The sequence below is a fragment of the Phyllostomus discolor genome, chromosome 3 (assembly GCF_004126475.2).
Source record: "Phyllostomus discolor isolate MPI-MPIP mPhyDis1 chromosome 3, mPhyDis1.pri.v3, whole genome shotgun sequence".
NCBI lineage: Eukaryota > Metazoa > Chordata > Mammalia > Chiroptera > Phyllostomidae > Phyllostomus > Phyllostomus discolor.
This window is the reverse complement of record NC_040905.2, coordinates 91787307-91800089: the sequence shown is the minus strand read 5'-3', so window position 1 is coordinate 91800089 and position 12783 is coordinate 91787307. Positions and strand designations below refer to the sequence as shown.

At 61.4% G+C, this 12783-nt stretch overlaps 1 protein-coding gene across 2 annotated transcripts; it reads left to right on the top strand.

Annotated features, from left to right (window-relative positions):
- Positions 1–1808: 1808 nt before the first annotated feature.
- LOC114512283 (uroplakin-3b-like protein 1) lies at positions 1809–6309 on the top strand. Of its 2 annotated transcripts, none has more exons than XM_036020784.1 (6): positions 1809–1983; positions 3551–3709; positions 4007–4226; positions 4726–4802; positions 5052–5172; positions 6075–6309. In XM_036020784.1, exons 1-6 carry the CDS (start codon positions 1902–1904, stop codon positions 6184–6186), a joined length of 771 nt encoding a protein of 256 aa, XP_035876677.1. In that variant the 5' UTR covers positions 1809–1901; the 3' UTR covers positions 6187–6309. The 2 variants fall into 2 exon arrangements, with proteins under 2 accessions (XP_035876677.1, XP_028386967.1); XM_028531166.2 differs by having other exon boundaries at positions 1810–1983; positions 3557–3709.
- The last annotated feature ends 6474 nt before the right edge of the window (positions 6310–12783 follow it).

Sequence of the window (12783 nt, the reverse complement as noted above, 5' to 3'; positions counted from 1 at the left end):
ATTGTTGGAGGCTAACAGACAGGTATCCACGGCACTGTATACTTTCGGCCTTTCTGTGTGCGTGGCCGTTTCTGCAGAGAGACGCTGGGGTGATAAAGGAAGACTTTGCACGGCTGGGACTGACCACTGGGACTGACCACTGGGACTGACCAGGACTTGCCGGCGGGGCCCCAGTGAGACTCGTTCACGCCCCCTTTCTTCTGCAACTGGGCACAGAAGCTCTGGTGACGCTCTCTCTCCGACGCCCACAAGTCCGCTTACAGTTCCGCCTGTCCGACCTCCGCGTCCTCTGAGTGCTGATTGCAGGGCGACCTGCGTCTGGCACCCAGCAGTGCCGCCGCCGCCTTGGTGCGGAAAGGCTGCTTGTGGAGGACCCTATGCCAGACACTGGGAGCCCCGCCCACCCCGAACCCTCCGCCCGCCTGAGTAAGGAGGGCAGTTTCTGCCTTCAGGGAGCTTTCGGCAGGAGGAGGCCCAGGGGCGCGCAAGGCTGCGAGAGCTGGAACACTGCGCTCTTGCAATGACTAGAGGATGGAGGCAGGTGCCCCGGGAGCAGGCAGGGGCGGTGCCAAGGCCAGGCCGGGCACATTTCTAGCAGTGCCAACCCCAGGACTAAAGTTTGCTGGGCACTGCGAAGTAGTGAGGGCCCTCCCGGGAAAGACTTGTCTAAGCAAAGTCGGAGAGGCGACAGGATGCCTGAGGCCCACCCCCTGCACTGTCAGGACCCCACCCCCCACCGGCCTCCCCCACCCCATCTGCCTCCCCTGAGCCTTTGCTCTGGGTTTGGCCCCCAGTTCCCTTGGGGCTGAGTCAATCACTGATGAAATAGAGTAATTTTATCTTGAGAATTCTGGCACCATCTGCTAGCGTATCTGAGTAAAGCATTGGTCACAAAACCCACCTGGGTGATCACATCACGTCGACAGGAATATTTTCCTTCTCTGAAGTTCACTGTGATAAACAGTTGGCACAGCTTAGGTATTTTTGCAAAGAGAAATGGTGTATGTGGGTGGGCTGGCAGTTAAAGAGAGCGTAAATCATTATAAAAACTAGAGAATATTTGTAATGATCTAAAAAAATGTTTAAGCACCCCCAAACGGAGATTGAGTTTGGGGAGGGTGTCTCTGGCCGGGTGCAGACTGTGGGCCAAAAGGGCTGCTGTGTGAGGCAGGAAGCCCCCTGGGGCTGCTGCTCTGACCCAGCTGGGGTGGGGGGGGGTGGGGGCTCAGGCCGTGCTCTGCCCGCCTGCCAGGGGCCCCATCTGGCCATCTTCTGTGGCGAGGATGGACTGCCGGCCCTGGCAGTGGCCACAGATGGGGGAAGGAGAGAGGGCAGGTCACCTGGATGAGGAGGGGAGCGAGGGTGATGTTGGGGAGCCCCCCAAGCTTGCCTTTGGGTGTGACGCTCTAATTCGGGCTCTGCCCTGGCTGGCGGGTCACTGGGCAAGCCCCCTTCCCCTCCGTGTGCCCCATCTAGGAAATGAGGGTGACCCCCTTCTGCACAGGAGGGCTGGGCAGAGCCCCGGCTGCCCGGTCGGGGCTGTTCTCACGAGAAGGTTCCGCAGGGTGTGACGGGCTGTCCTGGGGCTGCCTGCACCCGGCTGCTTCCTCACCCTGTGGCCCCTCCCGGGCCCGGCCCTCCTAGAGTGGGGGGTGAGGGTGTCTAGGCTTGTTTGGTGCTGATTGTTCCCTTCAGACCCCTCCCTGGCAATGCCAAATCCATGGGGCCAGCACATTCTGCCCCAAAACCTGTCCAACCAGTTGTTGGGGAGGTGGGGGCACTTGGGAGGGGTAGCAGGAGGTGCGAGAAGAGCCTCCCCCAGCCCTGCCCAGATTAAGGAGCTCTGGGGCTCCGGACGTGCAGACAGACCCTCTGACAAACAGCGGCGGCTTGGCCTGGCCATGGAGCTTGGTAGGGGACAGCCGGGGCTGCTGATGCCACCGGTGCTGCTGCTGATCTGCCTGCGCCTGGGAGCCGGCCTAGGTGAGTGAGGGAGGGGCGGGGGCAGGGTGCCCACTGAGCCACCCCGGGCTTCGGGAGGACGGGCCTCTCCTCCACCAGCTCCCAATCTTCATGTCTGGGGGCTGGGTCCTGGGTGGGTCGGGAGAGACTGCCGGCCAAATGGGTTACAAGATGGACACCTATCCCCACCCCAAGACTGGGGAGTGAGCAACGCCACCTCTCTCAGGGCTTCTCATCTCTGTGCACCCTGAGCCCCCACCTGAGTTCTCGCCAGATGGCGCCCCTGCACCCCTCCACGCCCTCCTCCCTGCCCCTGAGCAGAGGTTAAAAGAAATCTATGAGGAGAACCCCCAGAGGAAGCCCTGTGGGGCACTGCAGGCCTTGTTCACTGTGGCTCTTAAACTGGAGGGGCTCAGAGATGCAGCCTCCCCATCTCCGTTGTTCCGTGCCTTTTCCCTCGTTCAGCGAACATTAAGTGCTTGCTGTATGCAGTGTGCACTGGGCCTCGGAGATAGAACTGGCCGCTCAGAGAAAGGAGTGTCCTGGTACTCAGTCTTGGGAGTTAAGTGGAATTACATGGAAATGAATTTGAACTGAATTGAACGGACAGAGGCAGCAGGTTCTGGAGACTTGTGTAACAGCGCACTTCATGTTTCTGCGGCTTTCCGGTGTTTGGAGCTGGAGAGAGAAGGAGCCCCGCTCTCGAGGGGCCCAGGGCCAAGTCAGGGGCTCTGAGTTCCCTGCAGCAGCAGCAGCAGCAGCAGCAGCGCGGGGCGTGGGCATGGGGCCCGGGCTTCTCGTCCTTCCCGGCTCTCCCTGCCGCTTCCCAGATGAGGCTGCGAGGGGCCGAGAGGGAGACGAGTTCCAGAAAGGGAAGCTGCCTCGCAGTGGGGTGGGACGTGGCAGAGCACTGCGTGGGGAGGGGAGGGGTCCAGGCTCTGAGGCAGGACACTGTCCCCCTCTTGGTGACCCACATCCTGGTTTGAGGCCTTGGAGGGGAACTTCCTCTATCACCTCCCAAGCCATTCATTTCTCTCATCAAGCAAAGCAATCTGCACCATGTGGGTGGAGCTGGAGGGGCTTGAGAGGTGGGCACCAAACTGACACCTAGAGAGGCAGAGCTCGAGGCCACTGGGTGCCAGCAGGACTCAGGCCCTCCCATATCTGGGTCTCACCCCAGTGAGGCCTGAGACCCCTCCCCCAGAAGAGCCGTGCCTGCAGCTGGGAGAAGGGGCCCCTGTGCCTCTGGCTGCCCCCTTTCCTGGACTCCGCCCAGCACGTGGAGACCGCAGGTAAGGCAGGGACAGACAGGCCTCCCCCTGACCTCCCACAGTGCCCACCCTCAGTAGGCTCCCAAGGCAGGGGTCGGGCCTGGGCCCAGGCCATCGCGCATGCCCCACGGACACAGTCGCTGGGGAGCGCTCCTGCATAAAGCCTGAACAGAGCTCCCAGGATAAGCCCCAACTGCTCCCTCGGATGAGGGTGCCCAGGGCAGGCCTGTGCCTCTCCCCTCGGGCCAGGCTCCCAGGACCACGTCCAGCCCTGCTCAGGTTTTCCGGCTGAGTCCCTTCTCTCCGACTCTCCCCAGCCCCAGAGCACATCGACTATGTGCCCCAGCTCTCGACTGCCACTCTGGCAGGGGCCCTCACCCAGTCCACCTTCACGCTGGAGCAGCCTCGGGGCCAGTTCAGCCACCTCAGCATCTCCGACTTGGACCCCATCTGGCTGGTGGTGGCCCATAGCAATGGTGGGTACCACTGGGGCAGGCCTCGTCTTCCCTCTGTGAGAGGGGCAGGGGGCATGCGAGGAGCAGCAGGGGTGGGGGGGAGAGGGAGGGAAGTGCTGCCAGGGATGTGGCTGGGGGCTGTCTGGCCTGGTGGGGTGTGCTGGAGCCCTGCCCGTGTGGCCCCCATGCCATGTGGGGCCAGACAAGCAGGTCACACTCTAGGCCTGGAGACTTCTGGGTGCCCCTGAGGACTGGGGTGGGCCAGCCCCTATTGTCGGAGCCACCTTACCCACCGTCTGACCTGGATGCCACCCTCAGCCTTCCGGAACTTCACCGCCCCACAGAGGGTGGAGGACACCCCAGTCCCTGCCGACTTCCCCCAGAGGGGCTACTACCTCACACTGATGGCCAACCGGGCTCTCTATCCGCATAGTCAGCCTGTCAGCCAGCTCCGGGTCCTCCGTGTCGGCAATGACACCAGCTGTTCACCAACCAGAAGGGGCTGCAACGCCCCCCTGCCCGGCCCAGGCCCCTACCGGTGAGCAGCTCTGCCAGGCCCTGCTGCTCCTGCCTGCGCCCAGGCCTGAGCGCAGGCAGCCCCCAGCTGGGCGCCTGGGCTCCCTGCACGTAGGGGGAGGCCTGGGTGAGTTCCCCTGTCTTTCTTGGGCAGAAGACCCCTGACTTGAGCCCCTGCCCCCGTGGGTCATTTGGATCCCACAGATGGGAGATTCTCCCCATCCAGGGAGGAACTGGTCCTTTGAGCCACCTCCTCTCACTGACGGTCGGTGCTGGGGGATCTAGTCCACTCCACACACATTTCCCAAGTGAGAACACCGAGGTCAGAGAGAATGAGGGATGCACCCAAGGCCACACAGCTGGGAAATGTCACAGCTGGGATTGGAGCCCCTTCAGGCCAGTTCCAAGGCTACGCTTTAACCATGGAGCCCTGGGAATCAAGGGGACAGACTGACAGGCACCAGGGCGGAGGGATTCAGGACCCAGGGACCCTCACTCCCAATGCTGGGTCTTCTGTTCAGAGTAAAGTTCCTGGTGATGAGTGACAAAGGACCTGTGGCTGAGACAGAGTGGTCCAATGACACCCGTCTGCTGCAAGGTATGGAGCCAGACGGGCAGGTCTCGCACTCAGGCGAAGGGCCTGGGGAGGTCCCGAGGGCTGGGCGCGGCCAGCCCCTTTGGTCAGAGCCTCCGTTACTGTTTTGTCGCTGCAGGCGCCCCTCCCCCAGCCTGGCTGTGGGCGGTGGATCTGGAGGCTGTTCCAGGTCCCCTCTCTCAGGTCAGATCATGTCTCTCTCCTCCCCACTCGGCCTGCCTGCCTGCCTGGGGGTCTCCTCACGCCCCTCAGCTGAGGCGCTCGAGGCCACCCCAGTGCCCCAGAGCGCAGGTGCGGTGGTCATCATTGCCATCCTGTCCGTCCTGCTGACTGTGCTTCTCGTCACCCTCCTTGCCCTGCTCATCTACACCTGGTAAGTGGACAGGGCCGAGGCCTCCTGGGCCCCTGGCAGGGGACAGTCCCCGACCTGGATCGCCTTTATCCCCTTCTCCCTCCCTCACGTGTTCCTCAGAAGGCCCTGGCCCGAGCCCCCAGCCCAGCTCCCCTCCCCCTTGCTGGCCACACTGGAGTGGCTTTCCCTGAAGGCCAGACATGGGTATCCATTATTGAGCAAGGAACCCCCAAGGTTCCAGAACCTCTAACCTCTCCCTCACTTGTCCCTCTCCCTTCTACCTGCCTCAGGGTCCACAACTGCTGAGTGGGCCCCACTGCTCCCTGGTGACAACTATGGGAATTGTTGGTGGGGCGGGCAGGAGGCGTTCCGGCTGGGAGTCCCCCAGGTGGAGACGAATTGCTTTCAGGCCAAGCACTAAGCTTTGCCTCAAGCCTTTCATCCGGGGCTCAGACACCAGCACCTGGTAGAGCAGGCATGCCCACAAAGCCACCTAAAGGAAAGAGGAACCCTATCCCTGGATAGGGTTTGGGGCGGAGGGAAGGAGGCGGTGCTGGGGCCGAAGGGTTGCTGGCAGCCAGGCAAGGCCTGGTGCTGGTTCCCAGCTGGGGAAAGGGCTGCGTCCTGAAGGCCAGAGGCAGCTGCTGGTGGGTTTTGATTAGGGGAGACAGGCATCCTGGCGTATGGCCAGTGGAAGAGGGGCTGTGGGGGCTAGGTGATGGCCAAGGCCAGGGAGGAGAGAGCTGGCTTCGTGCAGCTTAGAGGAAATGTCGGGTTCCCTTTGGTGAGTCCAGCCTGGCCAGCGGAGCCTCAGTGTCTGCAGGGCTCCGGCGCCTGGGGCTCTGAGCTGCAGGCATAGCCAGGGGCCTGCAAGCCCTGTGTTCATCACTCTCTCTCCCCTCTCCTCCTTGTTCCCACCCGAGCTATGACACTTGTGGAAGCACCTCCATTTCGGGACGAGGGGAGTCAGTGTGCATGAGAAGATACAAACCCCACCACCTGTTCAGCCCTCCTCCAGCTGTGCGGGGCTCCTGAGTGGCTGTGGGACTCCCATCTGCTCCTCAACCCCCTCCCTGGAGCCTGGGCTGGGAGTGCGTCCTGCAGCTTCTGGAGCTCAGGAATGAATATCAGAAATAAACGTGCCAACACCCCCCTGTACATCTGTGCCGTTGTAGAGCTGGCAGCCTCCCCACCTGCTGCCCCCAGATCCTCTGGGGGTGGGGGTGGTCCGCAGGAGGATGTAGCGCCAGGGCTGAGGCCCCGGGAGCCCAGGCCAGCTAAGCCATCTAGAGCAGATCAGGCCTCTCTTTGGGCCTCAGTGTCCCTACCTGTAAAATAAGGATGATCACACTGCCCACTGGGCTGAGGCCAAGGGGCCGACCCTGCCCTGCATGTCTGATGCTCGCTGCTCCCTTACCCCAGCACCCTCCTGGGGCCCCTCTCTCCAGCTGGCCCCGCCTCCTGGCTGGAGGGCTGTAAGCTGTTCATCTCCCCTTTCTCCAGTTCCTGCAGGAGAGGGGTAGCTTCTAAGCTTCACCCGCCCCTGGGCTTACTCTGGGCCATGGGGGAGAGGGGGTTGGCAGGAACTGCATGTGAAACTCAGCTCCTAGGGAAGCCCGGGCGCAGCCCAGAGCAGACGCCAGCCCTGAACCTCTCCCAGGCACCCAGCACTTTCATCATCAGCTCCACTCTGTGTGGGCCTCAAAGGGCTGGAGGTGACTCAGGCAAGGTTCTGCCCTCAAGTTGCCCGCCACTGTGAGGGAGGGGAGAGTTATTACCATGCACAAAGATGGAGGGAACATGGGCGTTGAGGCCTAGAGGAGGTTTCCTAAACAGGTGTGACCTTGGAGAAGGGGCGGCCCTGTGCCAGGTAGACACGGGAAGTGTGCCCAGGGGAGAGCAGCAGCATGTGCAAAGGCCTGGAAGCACCTAGGGAGCGCTGGGTGGGCAGGTTGGGGGCAGCTAGAGGGTTGGGTGGGATGTGGAGGGAATCCAGGAGACACCCCATACCAGGTGGAGGGCCCTACCCGCTGGGGTACGGGGTCAGGGAAGGAGGGCGCTGGCTGGCTTCCCAGGTCCCTATCTCTGGGATGTGCCCACGGCCCTAATCGGTTTATTAGCCCGTGGGCACATCCCGCTCCTGCTGTGCAGGAAGTGCTAACCTGACCCTGGGGGAGCCAGGTGAGGAGAGGCAGGGAGGGGAGGAGGCCGACTCCCAACTTGTCTTGGTCTCCCACAGCCTTTACAGAGCAGCCATGAGCTCTGTCCCCAAGGCTGGGTGACCCTGGACAGGTCATTCACCGTCTTTGGACCCCAGTGTCTCCTTACATAAAAACCAAAGGTTGAACTAGGTGACCCTGAGGCCTTGCACTCCGCAAGGCGTGGGCGTGTGTGGGCTGGCCGGGCCCACAGGAAACAGATGGCATGCCTGCCTCTAGCAGGGCAATCGAGAGTTTACAAAGGTGTGGGCAGTGCTCGGGGAACCGACGGGAGAGGGTGACCTGGGGCACCGAGGGGGCCGTAAGCACTCCAGCACCTGAAGGGCTGATGCGATGGGGAGAGAGCTGTGTCCGGAGCCAGGGAATAGGAGCCATGGGAGGGTCCGCCTGTCAGAGGCAGGGGCTGTGGGTAGAGGGTTGCCACCGCTGGGGGGAGCCAGTGAATAAATAAACACCCCTGCCTCTCTCCTCCAGCCTTCTGATCTCATATTGGTGCCTCCACTAATGACACCTGGCCAGAAGTAAGAGGGCAGAGGGGTCTGGATGGTGTGGTCCGTGGTCCGTGTCCCAGCTTACTGGGTCCACAGCAGGCCAGGGAAGGGCCAAGAATGAACCTGAGGGACATTATAATCTGTTTTGCACCCACAGCACTGCTGACCCCAAATGTGTTGGTTTCCTCACACCAACCAATTCTCCGACTCTCCAGACACCACCTGGGTGTCCCACAGTATAACTCGGTTCTGACACTAACTACCTGGAGTTAGTGCAGACGCTGCAGCGAAAGGGCTGGGGCCCACAAGACTTCCCCTTCTTCCGGCACCAGTCGCAGTAGCACATGCCTGGGGCACCCACACGCTTCCATCCATCCTGGTTAGAAATCAGGGATTCCCATGACCACCTCCTGAATCTAGGCAATTGGCTAAAATGGCCCGCAGAACCCAGGAAAACAGTTTACCGAGTATTGCCGGTTTGCGGCAAAGGATACAGCTCAGGAACAGCAAAATAGGAGATGCACAGGGCTGGGTTTGAGGGCGTGGACCAGAGAGCTTCCGTGCCCTCTCTGGGTGCGCCACCCTCCCAGCACCTCTGTGTCTTCGCCAACCTGGAAGCTCTCTGAACCCCACTGTCTGGGGTTTTTATGGAGGCTCCCCCACCAGGCACGACTGATTAAATCACGGGCCTTTGGTAATGGAGCTCATTCCCTAGCCCTCTCCTCCCTGGGGATTATTGGGGTAGGGAGTTGGGCTGAAAGTTCTCGTGACCAGCCTGCATCCTGAAGCCATCCAGGAGCTCGCCTCATTAAGCTCACCTCACTCCGGTCGGTTGGAAAGGGCTCATTGTGAACAGCAAAAGGTGCTCCTCCCACCCCCACCACTCAGAATCCCGAGGGGTTTAGGAGCTCTGTGCCGGGAACCAGGGACAAAGACCAAATGCACCAGGAGCCCCCCATGTCCACAGAGGACACCAACACTCCCACTGGATGCCTGAAAGGTCAGACACCACCAAACCCTGCGTACACTGTGCTCTTTCCTGGACATAATACTCACGACAAAGTCAAACTTAACAAATCAGGCAGAGCGAAGGACGAACAGCAATGACCAACGATGAAATAGAGCAGCTGATCTGGTAAGTGAGCTGGCTGCCACGCGACAGCGAGTAAAGAGCATGCTCAGTGCGGATTCGTCGGACAAAGGGGGTGACTCAAGTCCCAAGCAGGACGGAGTGGGACTCAATAATGCTATTGAGAACCATGCACAATTTAAAATATATGAATTGCTTATTTCTGGAATTCTCCATTTAATATTTTTGGACCACAGTTGACCACGGGTAACTGAGACCGTGATAAGGGAGAGCGACACGTGTCTTACCGTATCGCAACATCACAGAGGGACACGGATGGGCTTTGTGCCGATCCTGTGGAACTGGACCCTTCCCCACCCTTGTGGTCTCCCGACTGGACACAGGTAGACAGATGACCACACAGTCCTGTCCCAGACAGAGGGCACCCTGAGGCCAGGGAGGGGGCTCTGCAGGAGCTGACCCCAGAGTGCTGGAAGACAGCGGTCCTGGCTGCCTCTGACTGGGTATCCCAGAGTCCCCTCAGACCACCACGCCACCCCCACAGCCCAGCCTAGAGCTGCCCCCGGCCCCACACCTCCTGGTGTGGTGGTCTTCCAGCCCCCAGGCCAGATGCTGGAGAAGACCCCCATGAGCCTGTCTCTCTGACCCACTTGTCCCCACCGGGGACATGTGATAGACCCAGCCTGTCCACAGAAACTGAAGCCACTTTCTTGGGACCTGTCCTGTGCTGAGCCCAGAGCCCAACCTCAGGGGCTGGGGGAGAGCCCGCATGCTATGGGTGGGGCTGTCTCACCCTCAAATTCCCATGGGGACCCCCGCCATGCCTGGGCCTGCTTCTCTGGGCTCTTGGGGGCCTGCAGCGCAAGCTGGCGGGGTAACACTGGCTACACGGTGTCGCTGAGCCAACCCCTCAGCTCTCCATCTCTCCGGGCACATGCCTGGAGCAAACAAACTCAGTGGCAATGGCCTTGAGTCCGTCCAGTAGGCCACATGTCACCTGATGTCGACCTGAAAAATGGACAGATGAATGGGGGGAGGGGACCTACTGCATCCCTCGCTGCCTCTTTCTGTCCCCGTCTCTTCCTTCCCGTCTGTCTGTCTCCCTGTGTCCCCTTCTCTTGTGTTTCTGTGCCCATTTCTCTCTGTCTCATCTCTATTTTTAACTCAGAGGAGCCATGAGAACTCGCTTCCTGAGGGGAAGCCATCTGAGCTGGCCCGGAGAGGGGCACGGCCGGTTCCCGATACACACAAGACAGAACCAGGAAGCTGGCTCCCGGTTTGTGCTCAGCAGGGGCAGGGGCAAAAATAGAGCAGGAAGACGAAGGGAGACGAGAACGCGTGTCAGCGCCAGGACCAGTCACAGCCCGTCAGCCCACACTGGTAGATACAGAGGGGCCCACCCAGGCCCCCCGCCCCTGCTGGCCCTGCCCCGCCCTTTGCAGCCTCTGGTCCTGACGTGCTGTCTCCGTGCCCAGGACCCTTCTCCAGACACTCAGCTGTCCCCTGCAGCGGGTGCCCAGCTGGCCCAAGTGGACTATTGCAGGAAATTAGGCAGCTCCACTCCCCACCGATGTGTGCTTGCAGCCCCCGTTTGGAACGGGACCCGGGGCTCTCCTAGCAATGCTGGCTCATTCAGAGGGGTCTGTGGATTCCAGCAGGGCCGGAAGCCAGGTGGGCAGGAGGGCCCCTGAGGCCGAGGAGAGAGAGGAACCAGCTGGTCCTGGAGTCAGGGGTCTGGGGTACTGCTTCTGGGCCTGACCTCATCAGCCTAAGCTGCCTGGGTGATGTTTCTCCCTCAGGGCACCAAGACGCAAGGGACTCACTCACTCACTCACTGAGCCTGCTGGGAGGCACCTCCCTGGGAAGACGTTCCAGGCCAAGATGCAGGGTACTCTTGGGGTCCCTCTGGGGACTTGCAGAGTGCTGGGGACCTGTGTTGCAGGGGCCGGAATCCCTGCTTGCCGGGCAGTGTGAGCCACCCAGAGTCGGGCCCTTGCCACTGGGGTGATGGCCCTAGGGCTCACATGTGCTGTGCTTGCCCTGCTGCCGCCGTGCCCGCCTTCCATCCCTCGCCTGGAGCCCAGGTCCTCTTGGTCCTTCACGCCCAGCTCACACGTCACCTTCTCCTCGTGGCCACCTGTGACCTCTTCTACTGCAAGCTATCAGTCCCCTGTGGATCCCAAGAACCCTGGAATGTTTCCTGTCTGCCCCCAAAGCCGGCTGCCCTTCCCTCCTGGTGGGGAGAGGAGCTGACAGAGACAGGCAGAGAGCAGCAGAAATGGAGAGGGGGGCTCAGACCCCCCCTGTCAGCCACCCCCGGTCACTCCAGCCCAGAGAAGGCCACACGCAGAAGGACGTGGTGACTCAGAGGAGGGGCTGGCCCCTACACAGCGCTTACTGAACTCCAGGAACTGGGCTGAGCGCCTGCACATGTGAAGCCCCAATCCTTGGGGCAATCCCACGATGAGTCTCATTTTTCAGATGAAAAAACAGGGTCAGAAGTGCCACTAGCACAGAACACACAGGGGATGGGAGCTCAGCTCGGGGAGGCAAGTTGGGGGGGTCCCAGAGCTTGGCTAGAGGGGGGCTGTATGGGGAAGCAGTTCACCCACCCCTGCTCCTGACCTAGGCCGCAGCTCCGGGGGGAGGGGCTCCCTCACCGCCCCCACTCACACTCCCAGCTTCCTCAGTGGGAGGATGAGGCAGGGCATTTCCACTCCTTTCTGGAAGGTTCAGAAGGTTAATGAGGGCAACGCACGCAATTCTATTCAGGGGGTTGAACTTCTGGGAAGAGAGGAACCTGGGTCTGGGCTGAGGGCCAAGGGCGGGGTGGGCGACAGCACCTGTGGCCCCGGAGCCCGATGGCCCACAGCCCCGGGCCACAGCTGGGCCCCCTGGGCAGCCGCCGGCCCCAGAACAGTTTCTGAGGATGTCAGAGACGTCAAGTGGAGGCCTGCCCTGCCTTGACAGGGCAGGGGCCCCCTTGTCTTTCCACAGTGGGCCTGCTCCAGCCTGGCTGCCTGGGGAGGGTGTGGCTGATGTGGCCTTAGATGTCCCCAACCAGCCTGCTTTGAGTCTAGGGTGCAGTGGGCCAGAGTGAAGGGAATGACAGGTTTGGGATCCCACCTAGACCCTAAAGGGACAGCAGGCTCGTGCTGAGGTCCTAGGAAGTTAAAAACTGCTTCCTGGGCATTTAAGGAGCATCCCCAGGCACCCCACACTCAGAGACTGGGCCTTGAGCCTACATCTCCTGGCTCGGTCCCCGAGGTGGGGGCATGTGTCCGTGGCTGTTCTCTCCCACCCCGCCTTTCTGTGAGTCCCCGGCCGCCTGCTGTCCTCCCCGGGCTTCCAGCTGAGCCACGGGGGCAGGGAAGTTTGGCCACCGTCCCTGTCCTACGAGGGGAAGGTGGCTAAGACAGAGGGACATACCCGAGCAGACAGTCCTGAAGTGCCGTGAGGGGAGACCTCAGCCTCCAGGAAGAAAGTTCTGTGTCTTCTTAGACAAAAGGACTCCCTCCTTGTTGACCAACCCAGTGGGCCCTTCTGTGTGAGAGGGGGGCCTGGGCCCACAGAAGGGTAGGGGTGAGGTCAGGACAGCCGCCCTCTTCGGCCAAAGGCTGAGAATCTCCAGTTTCTGCTCCTGGGCTGCTGGAGGGAAGTGAGGGGAGACCTGGTGGGTCCACCGGTGAGCAGGGGGGAGCAGTGTGGAATGCCGGGGAAGGGCGGTAAGAGCCGGCCTGCTCAGGACCCGGAGTTCTCACGTCCACCCGAGGGCTCGCACGTTTTCCTGAGAGGCCCGAGCCCTTCTGTCTGCCGGATGGCGTGCGCACGC